The sequence below is a fragment of the Giraffa tippelskirchi genome, chromosome 1 (genome assembly GCF_054371585.1).
Source record: "Giraffa tippelskirchi isolate mGirTip1 chromosome 1, T2T-mGirTip1v1.2.pri, whole genome shotgun sequence".
NCBI classification, from domain to species: Eukaryota; Metazoa; Chordata; class Mammalia; order Artiodactyla; family Giraffidae; genus Giraffa; species Giraffa tippelskirchi.
In genome coordinates, this window is record NC_137275.1 from 107,417,441 (window position 1) to 107,442,380 (window position 24,940).

The 24,940-nt window shown below is 50.2% G+C and overlaps 1 protein-coding gene and 1 long non-coding RNA gene across 13 annotated transcripts in view; one reads left to right on the forward strand and one right to left on the reverse strand.

Annotated features, from left to right (window-relative positions):
• The window catches only part of LOC145505813 (uncharacterized), a 92,007-nt gene that overhangs the window by 38,868 nt on the left and 28,199 nt on the right, over positions 1 to 24,940 (reverse strand). For 11 of the 12 annotated variants that reach the window (XM_081488786.1, XM_081488764.1, XM_081488753.1 and 8 more), the window contains 8 exons: positions 24,126 to 24,347; positions 21,650 to 21,799; positions 18,693 to 18,916; positions 16,689 to 16,920; positions 10,239 to 10,460; positions 7,775 to 7,924; positions 4,818 to 5,041; positions 2,814 to 3,045 (listed from right to left, as the gene is read on the reverse strand). In XM_081488786.1, the coding sequence (XP_081344912.1) occupies positions 2,814 to 3,045; positions 4,818 to 5,041; positions 7,775 to 7,924; positions 10,239 to 10,460; positions 16,689 to 16,920; positions 18,693 to 18,916; positions 21,650 to 21,799; positions 24,126 to 24,347 (1,656 nt within the window). The remainder of the gene's footprint in view (positions 1 to 2,813; positions 3,046 to 4,817; positions 5,042 to 7,774; positions 7,925 to 10,238; positions 10,461 to 16,688; positions 16,921 to 18,692; positions 18,917 to 21,649; positions 21,800 to 24,125; positions 24,348 to 24,940) is intronic. The other variant, XM_081488808.1, reaches the window with a different exon arrangement.
• Positions 11,477 to 17,603, forward strand: LOC145507080 (uncharacterized). The gene is made up of 2 exons (XR_014054547.1): positions 11,477 to 12,029; positions 14,504 to 17,603. It is a non-coding gene; the product is annotated as an uncharacterized LOC145507080 (long non-coding RNA).

Sequence of the window (24,940 nt, forward strand, 5' to 3'; positions counted from 1 at the left end):
ACTTTCACACCGGTCTGATCCCTGGTTGGGGAACTAACATCCCATTAGCTGTGCAGTATGGCCAAAAAAATAAGTAAAGAAAATTTTAAAAATAATAAATAATACTATGTCTATTATAAATAAGCATGAGATGATTAGAAGGCAAACAAGTGGGAGAAAGGCAAACTGTTACAATTGTCCCAACCAATGACCTATTTCCAACAGAACCATCAGTTCAGTTCAGTTCAGTTCAGTTCCGTTCCGTTCAGTCGCTCAGTCGTGTCTGACTCTTTGCGACCCCATGAATTGTAGCACGCCAGGCCTCCCTGTCCATCACTAACTCCCGGAGTCCACCCAAACCCATGTCCATCGAGTCAGTGATGCCATCCAGCCATCTCATCCTCTATTGTCCCCTTCTCCTCCTGCCCCCAATCCTACCCAGCATCAGGGTCTTTTCCAATGAGTCAACTCTTCGCGTGAGGTGGCCAAAGTACTGGAGTTTCAGCTTCAAAATCAGTCCTTCCAATGAACACCCAGGATTGATCTCCTTTAGGATGGATTGATTGCATCATCAGCATATTTTAAGTGGTGGGTGAGTTTCATTACTTCTATTAAAATGTCAATCATCCACCAGTACGTAACCACATAGTGTTCATTCACTAACACGATAAGGACTCTAATACTTCACAGAGAAACAAAGGCATGCTAAATTACTAAATAGTTTACCTTTCGACGATGCTTCCTTAACTCACTAGACTGATAGATGCATGCAGAGAAATGAAGAGAAACCAGATTTATTGCGACTTTGAAGCTAAAAATTCAAGAATCAATATAGGCAAAGACAGTAAAGCAAAAATGACGGCAAACATATAAGTGAGATGTAGATTTAGAGAACATGTAACTGGAAACAGAACAATTTGTTGGACCACATTAGTTAAATAAGCTATTCAAGATTTACTAGAGAAACACTATACATTATTCCTCAGGAAGATACAATTCTATTACAACATCATGATTTGTTAAAGCACAGCACTGTGTACAACAAAGGGCCTTAACAGTTGTCTGTTCTCAGCCAAACCTCTCTATAAGTTAGTTTCTCTTAATAAAAAAAAAACATGTTATACTTTAAAATAGTAATTTAACTGACGAGGAAGTTGCCGTAATACCTATTTTAACACTGAACAAATCTAACCACCTGTTGGACATTAATGTAAAATCGTTACCTAGAATTTGATTTCAAACTTCTGAAAATAAATTCATTAAAGCAGGTACCCTATGAAAATATGTAAGAATGAAAGCTAGCATAACAGCAGGTGGAGTCTTCACATTTTATGAACCATAGAAGATACTTTGTAAAAGAGTCTAGTAGAGACATTAAGCATGCAAAAGCTGATGAGATTTACAGTCTCAAATACAAGCACCAACACAGAAAGGATGTTGTGTCAAAAGTCCATTAATTCTACACATAAGAGGATCATTTCTTCAGGTAAGCATAATCTCAGTTATGAATTACACAGGTTCTGTAGTGTATCATCCATCTACATTATGCTTGTAACTGCACAGTGATAACAATAATTCAAACTTAGTGCTATGGGGGGAAAACACCATTTAATGAGACATGAAGACAAAGCAGAAACCCGACTAAGGGGACACACGCTGTGGACCCCAGACTGCTATGACCAGAGCAAGTGGGAGGACGGGGGAGGGGAGATGGATGGGTAAACTACAGCCTCGGGGGGGTGCGGTTGTGGGAAGCTGGGGTCTGGATTGATGACAACGAAGCAGACAACAGGATGAGACAGGAAATCAAAACCAACGATGAAAGCAGACACACCGTCAGAGAACTCCAGCAACAAGAAAAAATATACAGAACTGTTCTTTTACAAATACTCGGAAAGAAATCAAGCATGAAACCACAGAGAAATCGTCAAAGAATACACACTATCAACTAATTGGCCAGTGATGCATATTATAAAACCAATGTGTCAAAAGACCACAAAATAGACCAGTTATCACTTCACATGCTGCTAAAATGATTCACAGTTAATTTAATTATATGCTGACTAACAATGCAGCTAACATGAAATGGGTGGTAACAAAAAAAGTGATAATACAAGTGCAGTTACAAAGCAGAGTGTTGTAGACATGATTTCACAGGGTAAACAGCAATGCGCTCAGGAAACCTAAGCTAAACATGGAAGAAAGCAGGAACATGCGCTTCAGAGCTGCACACTCTGTCACCAAAAGCCCTAGGTCGTCATCCCATTTTTAGACTCAGAAGAGTGAGGAAGCCCAACTTCTTCCCTGGGGCCCTGGGGCACCAGGCTTTTAACCTGGTTTCACACCCAGAGCTGGCCTGAGCGTGCAGCCAGGTCCAGCAGCAAGCAGACCAGTTTAGATTCTTGGTTTTGTTCCCACCGCATGGCCTGCAGCCTGCAGCCAGGTATCCCCAATGAAAAATGTGCTGCGTGGGTCTCACACGCCAGGAGAGCTGCCTATGGTTACTTTCACAAGGCTGTCTACTCGGTGACAACAGAAACTTCCCTGCACCTGCTGTGTCCAGCACAGGCCGGGCCCAACGTTACAGAGGCAGGCCCTGGCTGAGTTCATGATGACGTGCTAAGCCGGTGGTCCAAATATCAAGACTAATTTGTTGCTGTGCGAGTATGGAATGATTAAAGACTAGGCAGTTTTTAAAAATCTTAGACCTCTAAGCGTAGCAAATGTACCTGAGTTTCTTCTGGGTAAAAACAGAAAAAACAAAAAACAAACAAACAAAAAAGAAAGCCAGTGTGCTGGGGGAGGGACGTGGCAGGGAGGAGGCAGACACATACCAGAGTCTTGATGTCCCGCTGGTCTACTTTCCGCGCTGAGCTGTGCCGCCTCCTTGGGGGCTTGGCGCGCCCACTGCTGGGCGGGCAGGAGCTGGCGAGCGAGGAGGCGGGACACAGGTTGAGGGAGCTCGAGGATTTACAACAACGAAGGTTGCCTAAGCTCCCCTTGCCCACCCTGCTCTCAGTATCCTCGGCCCGCTGCTCCGTGTTCTCCTTCTCTTCTTCGATCAACCTAAAATAGAAGAAAACCCGTCACCTGCCTTTGTCAGCAGAGGAACGTGTCTGGACAACAAATGTGGGCTTGCATTCTGTGTCACGATTAGCATATTCCAGGAACAGTTGCTCAATTAACATCTCAGCAAAAAGGTTCAACTTTCCCTCTTTTCAATATTCTCAAACTTAGAATAACTTATCCTTGAGTCTTACAAAGTGGCCCCTGATCATTCTCGTTTGATTTGACTGGTTTACTCTAACATTCTGACGGGGCCTGGGTGGCGCCTCTCTCCCTGTGAGGAGATAACCTGAAGTTGACAACCTTTACCTTCCCCGCTCTCAGGGCAGAGATGCACGGCAGTGCCTCAAGTCTATTCCGCTGGGAATCAGGAACTCTGTACAATCAAAACAGTGAGCCACGAACAAGCTGGAGTTTCTAAACACAAGTCTCTAGACCAGATGAAGTGCTGAATTGATTTTTTTATTTTTTAGGTTGTCTATGTACAAATGCATCACTTGATGAAGTTCTCCACCAGCTTTGTGTGAGTTTCTGGACTCATGTCAATGTGCTGCATTAACCTAGAATTCACAGTTACTGCTCTTCTCCCCTAATGTCTCGCGGATGATTTTATATAGCAGTTTAAATATTCGATTATGCATATAACATGATTTTCAAAATAAAATACAAGATTCTCGCAGGTCGTCACCTCTCCAGTTTCACTTCTCCTTATCCACCCTGAAAGTTTTTCACTGTTGATAACAAGTTGATGGAAAGAATTTACCATTTACCTCAAGTCAACATGTTACCTAAGGAAAAATCACTTTTACCTGACAACATGCTGTAAAAATAAACATATTAATATGTAACCGTTCCGTATTTCCTGGGGGAGGGGGAAAGACAATCTTTCTGAGCTGTCTGTGCTCAAACACGGCCCACAAAGCAGTCTGTCTCAGCGTCAAACGTGCAGGCGGCACCACCTGCGTTTGCTGGTTGTGCCCTTCACCCCTGCCTTTCCCCCGGGCCCCCCGCACTCGGCTGACAGGAACGGGCACCTCGGCCTGGGCTGACGTGACAAGAACAGTCTGAGCAGCAGCTCTGCCAGGTCCTGTGCAGGGTCACCGGCCTGTGGCCACTCTGAACGTGGACAAGGGACAGGAGGCAGAGCTGTGCGGGTGCGGCACCAGGCTGGCCTCGGGGCCCCCAGCCACCTGGCCGCACCCAGACCCAAGGCCCCTGCTCGCCATGAGGCGGGCCTTTGGATTCTATCCCGTTTGTAAACTGTTATAACAGCCCAGACGGTGTCTACAGAAAACATCTCACAGACACTGATGAGTTGAGAAGAACTCAAACACATGTCCTTGGACCACTGTCGTACAACAAGCCAACCTTCACACTGTATTAAGTTCAAAAGGAAAATGCAGATCTGAGGGGGAATTTGCCACCCCAAAACCCCAGCTTTTCTGTTTCAGGTGGCTTTTCACCAGAATGTGGGAGGCTCCGAGGGACACACGAGGGCGAACCTTCAGTGCTGGAGGGTGCACGGGCCGCAGGGGACACTGTCACGGCACCTCACCCACCTTGGGGCTCAGAGCTGGTGGGGGGACACCCCACAACGCCCCCCACAGCCCTGGCTGACTGAGCTCTATAATCAAGGGCAATCTCAGAACTGAAAATTCTTGAAGCAGACTTGAAGTCAGTTTCCTTACTATGGAACACTCAGCCTTCTCTAAGGAGAAGACAGCTCCTCAGAGAAGCCGAGTTTCTGGGGAGCTCGGCTCGGGCTCACCCACCGGATCTCTTCGTTGATGGTGTCCAGCTGCTCCTGAAGCATCACAGTCAGAGTCTCGGCATCGCCCTGCCCGCTGGGCGACAGCAGAGCGGCCGAGCTGAAGAGGGTGGCCCTGTCGCCCCCGCCGTCAGACAAGTCTGCGTCACTCTCGAACGCCTGGGCCACGTTGGCCGGCACGCTGGCTTGCTGCGCGCGCTCCCAGTCCTTTTCCTTCAGGGTCTGCACCTGGGCACGAGAGGACCACGTCTCGTCAGCGACATTCAGGGCAGCTCAAGTCTATCAGGAACTGAACACAAGTTTACATGGAAGCCCCAACTGTGGATAAACGGGCCATGCTTATGAGACACTGCCATCTCTTAAGCGAGCAGTACTGAAGAAACAGGCAGGAGGAGAACCCACTCCCTAGATGGCCTGGTGACATTCAGGTCTTAGCGTGGATGGGAGGCAATCCTATGAGGTTATTCACAAGGGTGGGCCGATGGAGTCAGAGACAAAGTCCGAAAATTACAACAATACATCTGTGCCTCCATCAGCCAGGCTGAAGGAAAATAAGAAAAAGAAATCCTTCAGCTCCGCAGCCTCTGGGTCCACCTCAGCGGTCACCACTTGTGTTACTCACCGAGGAGCGCCATCCTCGCAGGTCCCCAGCCCTCCGTTTTCCAGGCTGGTCTGAACACGCACAGACAGGCGCAAGCAGGGCCAGCAGGGCTGGGAGGGCTGGGAGGGCCAGCCCCCCGCGGGGCTCCTCCCGGGGCGCAGGCCCGCGGGCTGTTCTGGGGGACGGCCCCTCACACCGCAAGGCGGCTCTGTCACCAGAGACGTGCGGGAGAGGGCCTGCTGGGCTCCGAGCCGCCCTCCAGCTCTCACACCTCACACCCTTCTCTCTGGCACATCTCCCCCCGGCCCACTCTCACCCAGGTCCTGCCTTCTTTCCCAGACATGACCTCAAAGCAGCCGAGGGGCAGCCTCGAGGTGCTGGCTTGCTGGCTCCCTGTCCCCCGTGGCCAGCGCCCTCGCCCCTGTCTTCGTCACGACCCCTCCCCAGGGCTGGGCCACCCCCTGCACTGGCTCCAGGACCACCTGCCATCATTCCTGCTCCTCTCCAGCGAACCAGCTGCATATGGCTTCACCCCCATCAGCTCAGCCAGCACGTCCTCTCCCTTCTCTCACCTTAAAATCGCACAAAGGGAACCAGCAGATTCCTCCTCCAGGGCTCCCTGCAGCGCCCACTGAGGGTCTCTGAGAGCTCCCTGGGAGAGGCCTCTACTGTCCCCCTCCCCGCCCAGTCTCCAGCTCTCTGCAAGCAGGCGGTGTGCCCCGCTCGCAGGGCAGCTCCCAGGGAGCTCTGAGGAACCCATGTTACCAAGCCCCCTCCTCTCCTTGCCCTCCCCCCACCCCAAGCATGTCTCTCCCTGGGCACCAGGCCCCGCCCTCCCTAGGGTTACTAGTCAGTCCCTTGCGCCCCTTCTCAACCTTGGAATGCGAGGCACCCCACAGCTCTACCCTTGCACCCCCTATCTCTCCACGGGCACCTGCCTGGTGACTTTACCTTGTCTGTGCCTTTAAACACCATCTGTATGCCCACGACCCAAGTCCACCTTGAGCTGAGTGAGGCCTCTCCTGGATCCAGGCCGGAACACTCAGCTGCTGACCTCACAGGTCCCCTGGACACCCCATGGGCTCATCCACCTCAACAGGGCTGAGGCCCGTCTCTTAGCTCCCTGCCCTGACAGCCCTCCTCAGCTCAGGAAACAGGCTCTGGCCTCGAGCTGCTCAGGCCTGAGCCCGGGGTCCTCCCTGATGCGGCCCTCTCTCTCCCTTATCTCCGCTTGTTGACACGACCCTTGATCTATCTCCGAGTGGCTACTTCTCTTCCGGCCTCCGGGTCTCTGTTCCAGGTCACCCTCCTGGTGTCACCTCGCTGGCCACCCTGTTCACACACGATCGTCCCCCCTCCTCAGACAACTCGGGCACTCTGGTCTCCTTCCCCTGCTCACTACTGTCCGACAGGCTGCGTGGGTTTAAAAATGGGTCCACAAATTCTTCCATCCTCCTCCCTTCAAGAGGCAGAGGGGGCAACTCCTGCTCAGCCCCTGAGCGAGGCAGGACTTCGCAGCTCACTCTCGCAAACAGAACTGAAGGTGTGCGGCTTCCGAGACCGGGGCGCGAAAGGCCCCGGGCTACATCCCGCGCTCTCGCTCTCAGAGGGTGTTCCGAGGAAAGCCAGGCCGTGAAGAGGTCCACACGGCAGGGACCTGGGCCTGTCCCCACCAGCCAGGTGAGTCTGAAAGCCTGCCATCCAGCCCTGGGGGGCCTTCCCATGTTTGCGTCCTCAGGAGGCCCTGAACCAGGCCCACCTGCTGCAAAGCACAGAAACTGGACTGTGACCTGCTCACTGGGAAGTCACTAAGCTTTGCAGTGATTTGTTACATGGCAGTGGATAAAGAACGCACACGGTTTTTAATTCACTGCTGGAGTCCTAGTTCTGACGATGTCTGGCCCAAACTAGCTGCTCACTGAACATGGCAGCTCAAAACACAGACATGTATGAAAAAATACATGCCATAAATGAGGCGAAAATACAAAGGTACTTAAACTTCCAATGAGAATTCTTCTCACTATAAAATGATGGGTATGTGTATCCATTTACTCGCAGGATGATTTCAATCAAAACGGTGCTAATTAGTACTGTGCTGGGCCTCACAGTAGGCCACAAGTTATCAAAATTGGTTCTTTTAAGAAAAAAAAGCATGCCTTAAAAGGAAACTCGTAGCCAGAAAAAGGAAAATGGGAAGACATAAAGCGATCTATCAACGCTTTGTTCCAAAACCATTTCAGGACCACAGTGTGAGGGGGCAGGTGCCTTACAACGTGGGAGTCACATGAAAAGGTGTTTACCTTCCTTCCTCAGGAATTCACCACTATAAAAGTCAGACACAGTTCAGTAAAAGCCGTTACCTGTCGATGCATAGAATCCTTATCTGCGATTTCATTTTCAAGTTTATCATTGAGGTCGTCGTGCACAGAGGTGGCTTCGCGCTGGGCGGCAAGGTAGCATCTCTCAAGGGTAGTGATTCGCACCTCCACGTCCGTGTTCTGGACCATGGCCTACACCGGGCATTGCAGAGTAGAAAAGGTAAGTCATTATCATGGAACATTCCGATACACGTACGCGTAAAAAAGTTGGACTAAATCCTAAGTTTCAACTCAAAAATAAAGTTAGCGTCCTCAAAATTAAAGTCCTAGACACGGCAGTTTCCTCGGACGTGAGCAAAAACGTGCCTACTTAAAATGTCACATTTGCCACGATTGGCACCCATATGTCTGTATTAACGTTCTGTCTGGCCACTCGGTTTCCCAAGCTTCTCTTCAACATAATCAACCCAAACAGCAAAGAGTATACTAAACTACCCTGTTATTGCATGAATTCCAGGAGGAATGGTATCTGGCATGAAGTCACGACCTCTGTCTGCTACACCACACAGGCGGACTGGATCCACAAGAGGGAGGGACCTTCGACAGATCCAACAGGGACCTCTGAGGCTCGTTTCCTCGGGTAAAAGTCGGAAAACTCTCATGCAATTTCCTCAGAATTCAAGTAACAGTAATGAGTGGAAACAGAAGTCAAAGTTTAACACAACTGGAAGCAGCCTTCTCAAGCCTAATTCTTCTAAAGCAGACTTACACCACATGTATGAAAGGGTCAAACCAGGACCAGAACTTGCTGCTGGTGCAACTCCCGTCCGCCAGGTCAAAATCCACTGCAGGTCCCTCCGTAGTCGACTACTAAGTAACCAATGTGGGCAAAGGCCTGACATTAAAAGTGAAAGGTCTCAAGGCCGCTTTTCCCAGAATTCTCTACATATTGAACTCTGCCACCTAATCTCCTCCTGTTGCCAAAGAGTAGTGGGAAAAGGTTATACAAGCGTGCAAATATTCTGTTTTGAGTTCTCACATTGAGCTCTCACAGAGAATTACTCACACCAAGCTACTAAACAAGGACACCTGCTGTAGCACATGTCGGAGGGGTTCTGTCTGAGACGGTCTCACGGGGGAGGGGTGGGGCAGGGTGGGCGCTGTCTGCCTGCCTACAAAGGAGAGGTGAGGCTCACAGGAGGAGGCCCGAACCCTCAGCACTCTTCTCTTTTCACAATGACCGTTAGGCAGTTTCTCATCAATCATGACAGCCGCAGACACGACCACCAGAAACATCATGACTCTACATGGTTACACAGCACGGGCCTGAGGCTCTGAGGGTGAGCAAACGCCACTCGACCTGTCTGACCGCCGGTATCAATGTCACACATCCCCTCAAGGAGCAGAACCTCAGAAGACTAGAGAAGACGGCCAGGCAAGCTGCCTCAGCAGGGCCCACACAGCGGGCTCCCATCTCTCCGAGAGAACGGGCTCCACAGACGTCACCAGACTCGCCTGAGTGAACCCGAAGGAAATTTCAGCATCATCAGGTATACATTCGACAGGCAGGTGGGGGGGATGAACTGGGAGACTGGGGTTGACGTATGTACACTACTGAGACTATGCGTAAAGTCAACAACGAGTAAGGACCTACTCTACAGCACAGGGCAGTCTACTCAGGGCTCTGTGGTGAAGTAAATGGGTAGGAAATCTAAAAAGAGGGATATATGTAGACACACACACACACACACACGTATATATATATATATATATATATAAATATATATATAAATATAAATATATATATATATATATATATATATATATATATATATATATGACGGATTCACTTTGCTGTACAGCAGACATTGACACAGCAGTGTAAAGCAACTGCTAACTGCTAAGTCGCTTCGGTCGTGTCCGACTCTGTGCGACCCCACAGACGGTAGCCCACCAGGCTCCCCTGTCCCTGGGATTCTCCAGGCAAGAATACTGGAGTGGGTTGCCATTTCCTTCTCCAGTGTATCAAAGGGAAAAGTGAAAGTGAAGTCGCTCAGTTGTGTCCGACTCTTAGCGACCCCATGGACTGTAGCCTACCAGGCTCCTCCATCCATGGGATTTTCCAGGCAAGAGTACTGGAGTGGGGTACCATTGCCTTCTCCAAGAAAAAGGAAAGCAACTAGACTCCAATAAATGAATGAATGGATGAATGAATTTTTCAAAGAGGAACACACTGGGCACCCTAGAACTTGTAGAAATGAGGAGTCCACACCCAGGGTGAGCACAGCGCTAGGGATGCCCTCGTGTTGCTCCACTGCCAATGGACCGCCTGGACCAGGCCTCTTCTACCCCAGAGATCTCGACGCAGAGGCGGGGAGGCCGCCAGTCGCGGTCTCGCCAGCGCTCTGTGCTCCTACTCACGCAGCCATCCCAAAGCTCAGATCAGCCGGAGAACAAGGGACCCACATTCCACCTCAGGACAACAGACACGTCCGCTGTCACTCACTTCGCGGACATCCCGCTGTGGTTGTCTGTTCGCTTCCTCGGACGCGAGGAGCTCCTTCCTGGCCGTGTCCGGGTCCTCCTCCGGCTCTCTCACGTAGGCAGAGAGGTTTGCCAGGCACTCCTTCGACTGGCTCTGCTCCCCTGACTGCCTCTCGATGACCTCCTGGAGCTCGATCACCTTAGCCAGGTCTTCCTCGTGGCTTGGGGAGCCGTCGGAGGATCTCTAAGGGGGAAAGGAAGCCTTAGACAGACAGCCTTGTTTTGGGAGGGAGGGAACACAGCATTTCCGGGCAATCGGTGAGGTCAAAACTTTCTTCTGCACTCTGGGAGCTCACACGACCCTCACGGCCACTCAGATCTACATGGTGCATTGCTGACAGGTCCCAACAGCCCCGCACAGACTGGATGGTAAGGCGAGAACCAGACAGAGAGCGAGACCGAGGACTTGCCTTTCCATTGGTGCTTGGCATGTTTACTTGCTCGGGATTTACATCAAGCACCCCGTCCGTTAGTAGCTTTCCCCAGTTATTCTGCTCTTTAAGAATCATCTGCTAAACGTGAAGTCCACCGGACTTTAGGAAGCATCACTACGAACAAAGCTAGTGGAGCTGATGGAATTCCAGTTGAGCTATCTCAAATCCTGAAAGATGATGCTGTGAAAGTGCTATATTCAATATGCCAGCAAATATGGAAAACTCAGCGGTGGCCACAGGACTGGAAATGGTCAGTTTTCATCCCAATCCCAAAGAAAGGCAATGCCAAAGAATGCTCAAACTACCGCACAATGGCACTCATCTCACGTGCTAGTAAAGTAATGCTTAAAATTCTCTAAGCCAGGCTTCAGCGATAGGTGAACCGTGAACTTCCAGATGTTCAAGCTGATTTTAGAAAAGGCAGAGGAACCAGAGATCAAATTGCCAATATCTGCTGGATCATCGAAAAAGCAAGAGAGTTCCCGAAAAACATCGATTTCTGCTTTATGGACTATGCCAAACAAAGCCTTTGACTGTGTGGATCACAATCAACTGTGGAAAATTCTGAAAGAGATGGGAATACCAGACCATCTGACCTGTCTCTTGGGAAACCTGTACGCAGGTCAGGAAGCAACAGTTAGAACTGGACATGGAACAACAGACTGGTTCCAAATAGGAAAAGGAGGACGTCAAGGCTGTGTGTCCTTGTCACCCTGCTTATTTAACTTAGACGCAGGGTACATCATGAGAGACGCTGGGCTGGAAGAAACACAAGCTGGAATCGAGACTGCCGGGAGAAACATCAATAACCTCAGATATGCAGATGACACCACCCTTACGGCAGAAAGTGGAAAAGAACTAAAGAGCCTCTTGATGAAAGTGAAAGAGGAGAGTGAAAAAGTTGGCTTAAAGCTCAACGTTCAGAAAACTAAGATCATGGCATCAGGTCCCATCACCTCATGGGAAATAGATGGGGAAACTGTGGAAACAGTGTCAGACTTTATGTTTGGGGGCTCCAAAATCACTGCTGATGGTGACTGCAGCCACGAAACTGAAAGACGCTTACGCCTTGGAAGGAAGGTTTTGGCCAACTTAGATGGCATATTTAAAAGCAGAGACACTACTTTGCCAACAAAAGTCCGTCTAGTCAAGGCTATGGTTTTTCCAGTGGTCGTGTATGGATGTGAGAGTCGGACGGTGAAGAAAGCTGAGCGCCACAGAACTGATGCCTTTGAACTGTGGTGTGGGAGAAGACTCTTGAGAGTCCCTTGGAGTGCAAGGAGATCCGAACAGTCCATCCTAAAGGGGATCAATCCTGGGTGTTCATTGGAAGGACTGATGTTGAAGCTGAAACTCCAACACTTTGGCCACCTCATGCGAAGAGCTGACTCATTGGAAAAGACCCTAATGCTGGGAAGGATTGAGGGCAGGAGGAGAAGGGGACGACAGAGGATGAGATGGCTGGATGGCATCACTGACTCGATGGACATGGGTTTGGGTGGACTCCGGGAGCTGGTGACGGACAGGGAGGCCTGGCGTGCTGCGATTCATGGGGTTGCAAAGATTCGGACACGACTGAGCGACTGAACTCAACTGAAGTCTTCACTAAGAGATACTCTTCTATCAATCTCGAGGGGAGGGAGATGGGAGGGAGGTTCAAAAGGGAGGGGATATATGTGTACCTATGCCTGATTTTTCCTGCGATTTGACAGACAAGAACAAAATTCTGTAAAGCAATTATCCTTCAATTAAAAAATAAGCTAATTAAAAAAAAAAAAAAAGATCTCTCCTGGACGCCCAGCTTTTCCGCTGGTCCTGGGTCTGAGGACAGGAAACAGTGGTGGCAACAGTGTGGGGAACAGATAAACCCCTTCAGGGTCCAGACAGGTCTCACTTATACATGTGGGCGTGTGGTTCAGCCAGGGGAGGTTTTAGGAAGCATGCATGGAAAGTATTTTTATAAACAATGAGTGCGTCGTTTTAACCAACTAACCTGTGGCTTTGTAATGGGATTCTGTAAAGAATACTGATCCACTGCAGCTCCACAGGAGCTTGGTGACAACCAAGTGACTTACTGCAAAATACAGCTGAACTCGTTTAACAGCAGCTGGATAAACTGTGCACTCTCCCCTGATCTCTAACAACCACCCTCAGACAACAGAAGGCTACAAAAGCTAGAAATTATCCACATGGAACTGAAGAGGGATCAATCTCAAATTCAAGTTAAAAGAAGCATTTATAAAAATCAGAAAACAACAAAGAACAGAGCAGGGAAGTGACACACCTGGGCTGACTAGGACTGAATGCAGACAAACACCTGCCTCAAAGTCAGGGACCACGGCCAGGCCCTTCCCCCGGGCCTTGTCCTAAGAAAGGCCTCTGGGTCCCCAGCCTGGCACCCTCCGCCAGGATGGGAGCCCGCCCCACGGGTGCCCACGTGAGTCGGATGGGCAGTACCGTGTCCTCATTTAACAGGAGGGCAAAGCAGGCCACAAAGCGGGCAAGCGGCACACCCAGGTCACCAACCTCAGGGTGACGGAGCTACTCTGCTGTGCCCGGCAGAAGGGTTCCTGGGCACTGAGCTGCCTGAACCGGAGCGCGGCTGCCCAAGTCCTGTGGGAAGGCCCCAGGAGTGCTCCATCAGCGGGCTGGGAGCAGGAGAGGGACAAGGAAGGCCAGCCCTCGGGCCACTGGACTCCAACAACAGGGGCTCATCCAAGTGACCCGAGGGGAGAGGCAGCGAGCTCCCTCCTGAGGCTCCCTCCATCAGGGTTGCTGTGATGGACAGGAGGGCCTCTGGAGGAAAGCGGGATGGACGGCACCACGGTTAAGTGTCCAGGCTCTGATCAGACCAGTCTGCACCGCACCGCTGGGTATGCGAGCCTGGGCACGGTGCCCGGCCTCTCTAAGCCTCAGTGTCCATATCTGCTGAATGGGGATAACAGCAGCCTGGACCTCACCTGGGTGTCTGCGGGATTAGATGACGGGCTCAGAAAGCACTGGACACGGTGCCTGGCACACAGAGTCTCCTGCACACTGCTACCCACCGTCATTAAATTGGCTTCCCCCAAATCTAATATCTATGGCTCTGATTCAGTCATTTCTTTTAAGAAAACACTACGTGGAAATTCCATGGTGGTCCAGAGGTGAGGACTTGGCACTTTCACTTTCACACCGGTCTGATCCCTGGTTGGGGAACTAACATCCCATTAGCTGTGCAGTATGGCCAAAAAAATAAGTAAAGAAAATTTTAAAAATAATAAATAATACTATGTCTATTATAAATAAGCATGAGATGATTAGAAGGCAAACAAGTGGGAGAAAGGCAAACTGTTACAATTGTCCCAACCAATGACCTATTTCCAACAGAACCATCAGTTCAGTTCAGTTCAGTTCAGTTCCGTTCCGTTCAGTCGCTCAGTCGTGTCTGACTCTTTGCGACCCCATGAATTGTAGCACGCCAGGCCTCCCTGTCCATCACTAACTCCCGGAGTCCACCCAAACCCATGTCCATCGAGTCAGTGATGCCATCCAGCCATCTCATCCTCTATTGTCCCCTTCTCCTCCTGCCCCCAATCCTACCCAGCATCAGGGTCTTTTCCAATGAGTCAACTCTTCGCGTGAGGTGGCCAAAGTACTGGAGTTTCAGCTTCAAAATCAGTCCTTCCAATGAACACCCAGGATTGATCTCCTTTAGGATGGATTGATTGCATCATCAGCATATTTTAAGTGGTGGGTGAGTTTCATTACTTCTATTAAAATGTCAATCATCCACCAGTACGTAACCACATAGTGTTCATTCACTAACACGATAAGGACTCTAATACTTCACAGAGAAACAAAGGCATGCTAAATTACTAAATAGTTTACCTTTCGACGATGCTTCCTTAACTCACTAGACTGATAGATGCATGCAGAGAAATGAAGAGAAACCAGATTTATTGCGACTTTGAAGCTAAAAATTCAAGAATCAATATAGGCAAAGACAGTAAAGCAAAAATGACGGCAAACATATAAGTGAGATGTAGATTTAGAGAACATGTAACTGGAAACAGAACAATTTGTTGGACCACATTAGTTAAATAAGCTATTCAAGATTTACTAGAGAAACACTATACATTATTCCTCAGGAAGATACAATTCTATTACAACATCATGATTTGTTAAAGCACAGCACTGTGTACAACAAAGGGCCTTAACAGTTGTCTGTTCTCAGCCAAACCTCTCTATAAGTTAGTTTCTCTTAATAAAAAAAAAACATGTTATACTTTAAAATAGTAATTTAACTGACGAGGAAGTTGCCGTAATACCTATTTTAACACTGAACAAATCTAACCACCTGTTGGACATTAATGTAAAATCGTTACCTAGAATTTGATTTCAAACTTCTGAAAATAAATTCATTAAAGCAGGTACCCTATGAAAATATGTAAGAATGAAAGCTAGCATAACAGCAGGTGGAGTCTTCACATTTTATGAACCATAGAAGATACTTTGTAAAAGAGTCTAGTAGAGACATTAAGCATGCAAAAGCTGATGAGATTTACAGTCTCAAATACAAGCACCAACACAGAAAGGATGTTGTGTCAAAAGTCCATTAATTCTACACATAAGAGGATCATTTCTTCAGGTAAGCATAATCTCAGTTATGAATTACACAGGTTCTGTAGTGTATCATCCATCTACATTATGCTTGTAACTGCACAGTGATAACAATAATTCAAACTTAGTGCTATGGGGGGAAAACACCATTTAATGAGACATGAAGACAAAGCAGAAACCCGACTAAGGGGACACACGCTGTGGACCCCAGACTGCTATGACCAGAGCAAGTGGGAGGACGGGGGAGGGGAGATGGATGGGTAAACTACAGCCTCGGGGGGGTGCGGTTGTGGGAAGCTGGGGTCTGGATTGATGACAACGAAGCAGACAACAGGATGAGACAGGAAATCAAAACCAACGATGAAAGCAGACACACCGTCAGAGAACTCCAGCAACAAGAAAAAATATACAGAACTGTTCTTTTACAAATACTCGGAAAGAAATCAAGCATGAAACCACAGAGAAATCGTCAAAGAATACACACTATCAACTAATTGGCCAGTGATGCATATTATAAAACCAATGTGTCAAAAGACCACAAAATAGACCAGTTATCACTTCACATGCTGCTAAAATGATTCACAGTTAATTTAATTATATGCTGACTAACAATGCAGCTAACATGAAATGGGTGGTAACAAAAAAAGTGATAATACAAGTGCAGTTACAAAGCAGAGTGTTGTAGACATGATTTCACAGGGTAAACAGCAATGCGCTCAGGAAACCTAAGCTAAACATGGAAGAAAGCAGGAACATGCGCTTCAGAGCTGCACACTCTGTCACCAAAAGCCCTAGGTCGTCATCCCATTTTTAGACTCAGAAGAGTGAGGAAGCCCAACTTCTTCCCTGGGGCCCTGGGGCACCAGGCTTTTAACCTGGTTTCACACCCAGAGCTGGCCTGAGCGTGCAGCCAGGTCCAGCAGCAAGCAGACCAGTTTAGATTCTTGGTTTTGTTCCCACCGCATGGCCTGCAGCCTGCAGCCAGGTATCCCCAATGAAAAATGTGCTGCGTGGGTCTCACACGCCAGGAGAGCTGCCTATGGTTACTTTCACAAGGCTGTCTACTCGGTGACAACAGAAACTTCCCTGCACCTGCTGTGTCCAGCACAGGCCGGGCCCAACGTTACAGAGGCAGGCCCTGGCTGAGTTCATGATGACGTGCTAAGCCGGTGGTCCAAATATCAAGACTAATTTGTTGCTGTGCGAGTATGGAATGATTAAAGACTAGGCAGTTTTTAAAAATCTTAGACCTCTAAGCGTAGCAAATGTACCTGAGTTTCTTCTGGGTAAAAACAGAAAAAACAAAAAACAAACAAACAAAAAAGAAAGCCAGTGTGCTGGGGGAGGGACGTGGCAGGGAGGAGGCAGACACATACCAGAGTCTTGATGTCCCGCTGGTCTACTTTCCGCGCCGAGCTGTGCCGCCTCCTTGGGGGCTTGGCGCGCCCACTGCTGGGCGGGCAGGAGCTGGCGAGCGAGGAGGCGGGACACAGGTTGAGGGAGCTCGAGGATTTACAACAACGAAGGTTGCCTAAGCTCCCCTTGCCCACCCTGCTCTCAGTATCCTCGGCCCGCTGCTCCGTGTTCTCCTTCTCTTCTTCGATCAACCTAAAATAGAAGAAAACCCGTCACCTGCCTTTGTCAGCAGAGGAACGTGTCTGGACAACAAATGTGGGCTTGCATTCTGTGTCACGATTAGCATATTCCAGGAACAGTTGCTCAATTAACATCTCAGCAAAAAGGTTCAACTTTCCCTCTTTTCAATATTCTCAAACTTAGAATAACTTATCCTTGAGTCTTACAAAGTGGCCCCTGATCATTCTCGTTTGATTTGACTGGTTTACTCTAACATTCTGACGGGGCCTGGGTGGCGCCTCTCTCCCTGTGAGGAGATAACCTGAAGTTGACAACCTTTACCTTCCCCGCTCTCAGGGCAGAGATGCACGGCAGTGCCTCAAGTCTATTCCGCTGGGAATCAGGAACTCTGTACAATCAAAACAGTGAGCCACGAACAAGCTGGAGTTTCTAAACACAAGTCTCTAGACCAGATGAAGTGCTGAATTGATTTTTTTATTTTTTAGGTTGTCTATGTACAAATGCATCACTTGATGAAGTTCTCCACCAGCTTTGTGTGAGTTTCTGGACTCATGTCAATGTGCTGCATTAACCTAGAATTCACAGTTACTGCTCTTCTCCCCTAATGTCTCGCGGATGATTTTATATAGCAGTTTAAATATTCGATTATGCATATAACATGATTTTCAAAATAAAATACAAGATTCTCGCAGGTCGTCACCTCTCCAGTTTCACTTCTCCTTATCCACCCTGAAAGTTTTTCACTGTTGATAACAAGTTGATGGAAAGAATTTACCATTTACCTCAAGTCAACATGTTACCTAAGGAAAAATCACTTTTACCTGACAACATGCTGTAAAAATAAACATATTAATATGTAACCGTTCCGTATTTCCTGGGGGAGGGGGAAAGACAATCTTTCTGAGCTGTCTGTGCTCAAACACGGCCCACAAAGCAGTCTGTCTCAGCGTCAAACGTGCAGGCGGCACCACCTGCGTTTGCTGGTTGTGCCCTTCACCCCTGCCTTTCCCCCGGGCCCCCCGCACTCGGCTGACAGGAACGGGCACCTCGGCCTGGGCTGACGTGACAAGAACAGTCTGAGCAGCAGCTCTGCCAGGTCCTGTGCAGGGTCACCGGCCTGTGGCCACTCTGAACGTGGACAAGGGACAGGAGGCAGAGCTGTGCGGGTGCGGCACCAGGCTGGCCTCGGGGCCCCCAGCCACCTGGCCGCACCCAGACCCAAGGCCCCTGCTCGCCATGAGGCGGGCCTTTGGATTCTATCCCGTTTGTAAACTGTTATAACAGCCCAGACGGTGTCTACAGAAAACATCTCACAGACACTGATGAGTTGAGAAGAACTCAAACACATGTCCTTGGACCACTGTCGTACAACAAGCCAACCTTCACACTGTATTAAGTTCAAAAGGAAAATGCAGATCTGAGGGGGAATTTGCCACCCCAAAACCCCAGCTTTTCTGTTTCAGGTGGCTTTTCACCAGAATGTGGGAGGCTCCGAGGGACACACGAGGGCGAACCTTCAGTGCTGGAGGGTGCACGGGCCGCAGGGGACACTGTCACGGCACCTCACCCACCTTGGGGCTCAGAGCTGGTGGGGGGACACCCCACAACGCCCCCCACAGCCCTGGCTGACTGAGCTCTATAATCAAGGGCAATCTCAGAACTGAAAATTCTTGAAGCAGACTTGAAGTCAGTTTCCTTACTATGGAACACTCAGCCTTCTCTAAGGAGAAGACAGCTCCTCAGAGAAGCCGAGTTTCTGGGGAGCTCGGCTCGGGCTCACCCACCGGATCTCTTCGTTGATGGTGTCCAGCTGCTCCTGAAGCATCACAGTCAGAGTCTCGGCATCGCCCTGCCCGCTGGGCGACAGCAGAGCGGCCGAGCTGAAGAGGGTGGCCCTGTCGCCCCCGCCGTCAGACAAGTCTGCGTCACTCTCGAACGCCTGGGCCACGTTGGCCGGCACGCTGGCTTGCTGCGCGCGCTCCCAGTCCTTTTCCTTCAGGGTCTGCACCTGGGCACGAGAGGACCACGTCTCGTCAGCGACATTCAGGGCAGCTCAAGTCTATCAGGAACTGAACACAAGTTTACATGGAAGCCCCAACTGTGGATAAACGGGCCATGCTTATGAGACACTGCCATCTCTTAAGCGAGCAGTACTGAAGAAACAGGCAGGAGGAGAACCCACTCCCTAGATGGCCTGGTGACATTCAGGTCTTAGCGTGGATGGGAGGCAATCCTATGAGGTTATTCACAAGGGTGGGCCGATGGAGTCAGAGACAAAGTCCGAAAATTACAACAATACATCTGTGCCTCCATCAGCCAGGCTGAAGGAAAATAAGAAAAAGAAATCCTTCAGCTCCGCAGCCTCTGGGTCCACCTCAGCGGTCACCACTTGTGTTACTCACCGAGGAGCGCCATCCTCGCAGGTCCCCAGCCCTCCGTTTTCCAGGCTGGTCTGAACACGCACAGACAGGCGCAAGCAGGGCCAGCAGGGCTGGGAGGGCTGGGAGGGCCAGCCCCCCGCGGGGCTCCTCCCGGGGCGCAGGCCCGCGGGCTGTTCTGGGGGACGGCCCCTCACACCGCAAGGCGGCTCTGTCACCAGAGACGTGCGGGAGAGGGCCTGCTGGGCTCCGAGCCGCCCTCCAGCTCTCACACCTCACACCCTTCTCTCTGGCACATCTCCCCCCGGCCCACTCTCACCCAGGTCCTGCCTTCTTTCCCAGACATGACCTCAAAGCAGCCGAGGGGCAGCCTCGAGGTGCTGGCTTGCTGGCTCCCTGTCCCCCGTGGCCAGCGCCCTCGCCCCTGTCTTCGTCACGACCCCTCCCCAGGGCTGGGCCACCCCCTGCACTGGCTCCAGGACCACCTGCCATCATTCCTGCTCCTCTCCAGCGAACCAGCTGCATATGGCTTCACCCCCATCAGCTCAGCCAGCACGTCCTCTCCCTTCTCTCACCTTAAAATCGCACAAAGGGAACCAGCAGATTCCTCCTCCAGGGCTCCCTGCAGCGCCCACTGAGGGTCTCTGAGAGCTCCCTGGGAGAGGCCTCTACTGTCCCCCTCCCCGCCCAGTCTCCAGCTCTCTGCAAGCAGGCGGTGTGCCCCGCTCGCAGGGCAGCTCCCAGGGAGCTCTGAGGAACCCATGTTACCAAGCCCCCTCCTCTCCTTGCCCTCCCCCCACCCCAAGCATGTCTCTCCCTGGGCACCAGGCCCCGCCCTCCCTGGGGTTACTAGTCAGTCCCTTGCGCCCCTTCTCAACCTTGGAATGCGAGGCACCCCACAGCTCTACCCTTGCACCCCCTATCTCTCCACGGGCACCTGCCTGGTGACTTTACCTTGTCTGTGCCTTTAAACACCATCTGTATGCCCACGACCCAAGTCCACCTTGAGCTGAGTGAGGCCTCTCCTGGATCCAGGCCGGAACACTCAGCTGCTGACCTCACAGGTCCCCTGGACACCCCATGGGCTCATCCACCTCAACAGGGCTGAGGCCCGTCTCTTAGCTCCCTGCCCTGACAGCCCTCCTCAGCTCAGGAAACAGGCTCTGGCCTCGAGCTGCTCAGGCCTGAGCCCGGGGTCCTCCCTGATGCGGCCCTCTCTCTCCCTTATCTCCGCTTGTTGACACGACCCTTGATCTATCTCCGAGTGGCTACTTCTCTTCCGGCCTCCGGGTCTCTGTTCCAGGTCACCCTCCTGGTGTCACCTCGCTGGCCACCCTGTTCACACACGATCGTCCCCCCTCCTCAGACAACTCGGGCACTCTGGTCTCCTTCCCCTGCTCACTACTGTCCGACAGGCTGCGTGGGTTTAAAAATGGGTCCACAAATTCTTCCATCCTCCTCCCTTCAAGAGGCAGAGGGGGCAACTCCTGCTCAGCCCCTGAGCGAGGCAGGACTTCGCAGCTCACTCTCGCAAACAGAACTGAAGGTGTGCGGCTTCCGAGACCGGGGCGCGAAAGGCCCCGGGCTACATCCCGCGCTCTCGCTCTCAGAGGGTGTTCCGAGGAAAGCCAGGCCGTGAAGAGGTCCACACGGCAGGGACCTGGGCCTGTCCCCACCAGCCAGGTGAGTCTGAAAGCCTGCCATCCAGCCCTGGGGGGCCTTCCCATGTTTGCGTCCTCAGGAGGCCCTGAACCAGGCCCACCTGCTGCAAAGCACAGAAACTGGACTGTGACCTGCTCACTGGGAAGTCACTAAGCTTTGCAGTGATTTGTTACATGGCAGTGGATAAAGAACGCACACGGTTTTTAATTCACTGCTGGAGTCCTAGTTCTGACGATGTCTGGCCCAAACTAGCTGCTCACTGAACATGGCAGCTCAAAACACAGACATGTATGAAAAAATACATGCCATAAATGAGGCGAAAATACAAAGGTACTTAAACTTCCAATGAGAATTCTTCTCACTATAAAATGATGGGTATGTGTATCCATTTACTCGCAGGATGATTTCAATCAAAACGGTGCTAATTAGTACTGTGCTGGGCCTCACAGTAGGCCACAAGTTATCAAAATTGGTTCTTTTAAGAAAAAAAAGCATGCCTTAAAAGGAAACTCGTAGCCAGAAAAAGGAAAATGGGAAGACATAAAGCGATCTATCAACGCTTTGTTCCAAAACCATTTCAGGACCACAGTGTGAGGGGGCAGGTGCCTTACAACGTGGGAGTCACATGAAAAGGTGTTTACCTTCCTTCCTCAGGAATTCACCACTATAAAAGTCAGACACAGTTCAGTAAAAGCCGTTACCTGTCGATGCATAGAATCCTTATCTGCGATTTCATTTTCAAGTTTATCATTGAGGTCGTCGTGCACAGAGGTGGCTTCGCGCTGGGCGGCAAGGTAGCATCTCTCAAGGGTAGTGATTCGCACCTCCACGTCCGTGTTCTGGACCATGGCCTACACCGGGCATTGCAGAGTAGAAAAGGTAAGTCATTATCATGGAACATTCCGATACACGTACGCGTAAAAAAGTTGGACTAAATCCTAAGTTTCAACTCAAAAATAAAGTTAGCGTCCTCAAAATTAAAGTCCTAGACACGGCAGTTTCCTCGGACGTGAGCAAAAACGTGCCTACTTAAAATGTCACATTTGCCACGATTGGCACCCATATGTCTGTATTAACGTTCTGTCTGGCCACTCGGTTTCCCAAGCTTCTCTTCAACATAATCAACCCAAACAGCAAAGAGTATACTAAACTACCCTGTTATTGCATGAATTCCAGGAGGAATGGTATCTGGCATGAAGTCACGACCTCTGTCTGCTACACCACACAGGCGGACTGGATCCACAAGAGGGAGGGACCTTCGACAGATCCAACAGGGACCTCTGAGGCTCGTTTCCTCGGGTAAAAGTCGGAAAACTCTCATGCAATTTCCTCAGAATTCAAGTAACAGTAATGAGTGGAAACAGAAGTCAAAGTTTAACACAACTGGAAGCAGCCTTCTCAAGCCTAATTCTTCTAAAGCAGACTTACACCACATGTATGAAAGGGTCAAACCAGGACCAGAACTTGCTGCTGGTGCAACTCCCGTCCGCCAGGTCAAAATCCACTGCAGGTCCCTCCGTAGTCGACTACTAAGTAACCAATGTGGGCAAAGGCCTGACATTAAAAGTGAAAGGTCTCAAGGCCGCTTTTCCCAGAATTCTCTACATATTGAACTCTGCCACCTAATCTCCTCCTGTTGCCAAAGAGTAGTGGGAAAAGGTTATACAAGCGTGCAAATATTCTGTTTTGAGTTCTCACATTGAGCTCTCACAGAGAATTACTCACACCAAGCTACTAAACAAGGACACCTGCTGTAGCACATGTCGGAGGGGTTCTGTCTGAGACGGTCTCACGGGGGAGGGGTGGGGCAGGGTGGGCGCTGTCTGCCTGCCTACAAAGGAGAGGTGAGGCTCACAGGAGGAGGCCCGAACCCTCAGCACTCTTCTCTTTTCACAATGACCGTTAGGCAGTTTCTCATCAATCATGACAGCCGCAGACACGACCACCAGAAACATCATGACTCTACATGGTTACACAGCACGGGCCTGAGGCTCTGAGGGTGAGCAAACGCCACTCGACCTGTCTGACCGCCGGTATCAATGTCACACATCCCCTCAAGGAGCAGAACCTCAGAAGACTAGAGAAGACGGCCAGGCAAGCTGCCTCAGCAGGGCCCACACAGCGGGCTCCCATCTCTCCGAGAGAACGGGCTCCACAGACGTCACCAGACTCGCCTGAGTGAACCCGAAGGAAATTTCAGCATCATCAGGTATACATTCGACAGGCAGGTGGGGGGGATGAACTGGGAGACTGGGGTTGACGTATGTACACTACTGAGACTATGCGTAAAGTCAACAACGAGTAAGGACCTACTCTACAGCACAGGGCAGTCTACTCAGGGCTCTGTGGTGAAGTAAATGGGTAGGAAATCTAAAAAGAGGGATATATGTAGACACACACACACACACACACGTATATATATATATATATATATATATATATATATATAAATATAAATATATATATATATATATATATATATATATATATATATATATATATATATATATGACGGATTCACTTTGCTGTACAGCAGACATTGACACAGCAGTGTAAAGCAACTGCTAACTGCTAAGTCGCTTCGGTCGTGTCCGACTCTGTGCGACCCCACAGACGGTAGCCCACCAGGCTCCCCTGTCCCTGGGATTCTCCAGGCAAGAATACTGGAGTGGGTTGCCATTTCCTTCTCCAGTGTATCAAAGGGAAAAGTGAAAGTGAAGTCGCTCAGTTGTGTCCGACTCTTAGCGACCCCATGGACTGTAGCCTACCAGGCTCCTCCATCCATGGGATTTTCCAGGCAAGAGTACTGGAGTGGGGTACCATTGCCTTCTCCAAGAAAAAGGAAAGCAACTAGACTCCAATAAATGAATGAATGGATGAATGAATTTTTCAAAGAGGAACACACTGGGCACCCTAGAACTTGTAGAAATGAGGAGTCCACACCCAGGGTGAGCACAGCGCTAGGGATGCCCTCGTGTTGCTCCACTGCCAATGGACCGCCTGGACCAGGCCTCTTCTACCCCAGAGATCTCGACGCAGAGGCGGGGAGGCCGCCAGTCGCGGTCTCGCCAGCGCTCTGTGCTCCTACTCACGCAGCCATCCCAAAGCTCAGATCAGCCGGAGAACAAGGGACCCACATTCCACCTCAGGACAACAGACACGTCCGCTGTCACTCACTTCGCGGACATCCCGCTGTGGTTGTCTGTTCGCTTCCTCGGACGCGAGGAGCTCCTTCCTGGCCGTGTCCGGGTCCTCCTCCGGCTCTCTCACGTAGGCAGAGAGGTTTGCCAGGCACTCCTTCGACTGGCTCTGCTCCCCTGACTGCCTCTCGATGACCTCCTGGAGCTCGATCACCTTAGCCAGGTCTTCCTCGTGGCTTGGGGAGCCGTCGGAGGATCTCTAAGGGGGAAAGGAAGCCTTAGACAGACAGCCTTGTTTTGGGAGGGAGGGAACACAGCATTTCCGGGCAATCGGTGAGGTCAAAACTTTCTTCTGCACTCTGGGAGCTCACACGACCCTCACGGCCACTCAGATCTACATGGTGCATTGCTGACAGGTCCCAACAGCCCCGCACAGACTGGATGGTAAGGCGAGAACCAGACAGAGAGCGAGACCGAGGACTTGCCTTTCCATTGGTGCTTGGCATGTTTACTTGCTCGGGATTTACATCAAGCACCCCGTCCGTTAGTAGCTTTCCCCAGTTATTCTGCTCTTTAAGAATCATCTGCTAAACGTGAAGTCCACCGGACTTTAGGAAGCATCACTACGAACAAAGCTAGTGGAGCTGATGGAATTCCAGTTGAGCTATCTCAAATCCTGAAAGATGATGCTGTGAAAGTGCTATATTCAATATGCCAGCAAATATGGAAAACTCAGCGGTGGCCACAGGACTGGAAATGGTCAGTTTTCATCCCAATCCCAAAGAAAGGCAATGCCAAAGAATGCTCAAACTACCGCACAATGGCACTCATCTCACGTGCTAGTAAAGTAAT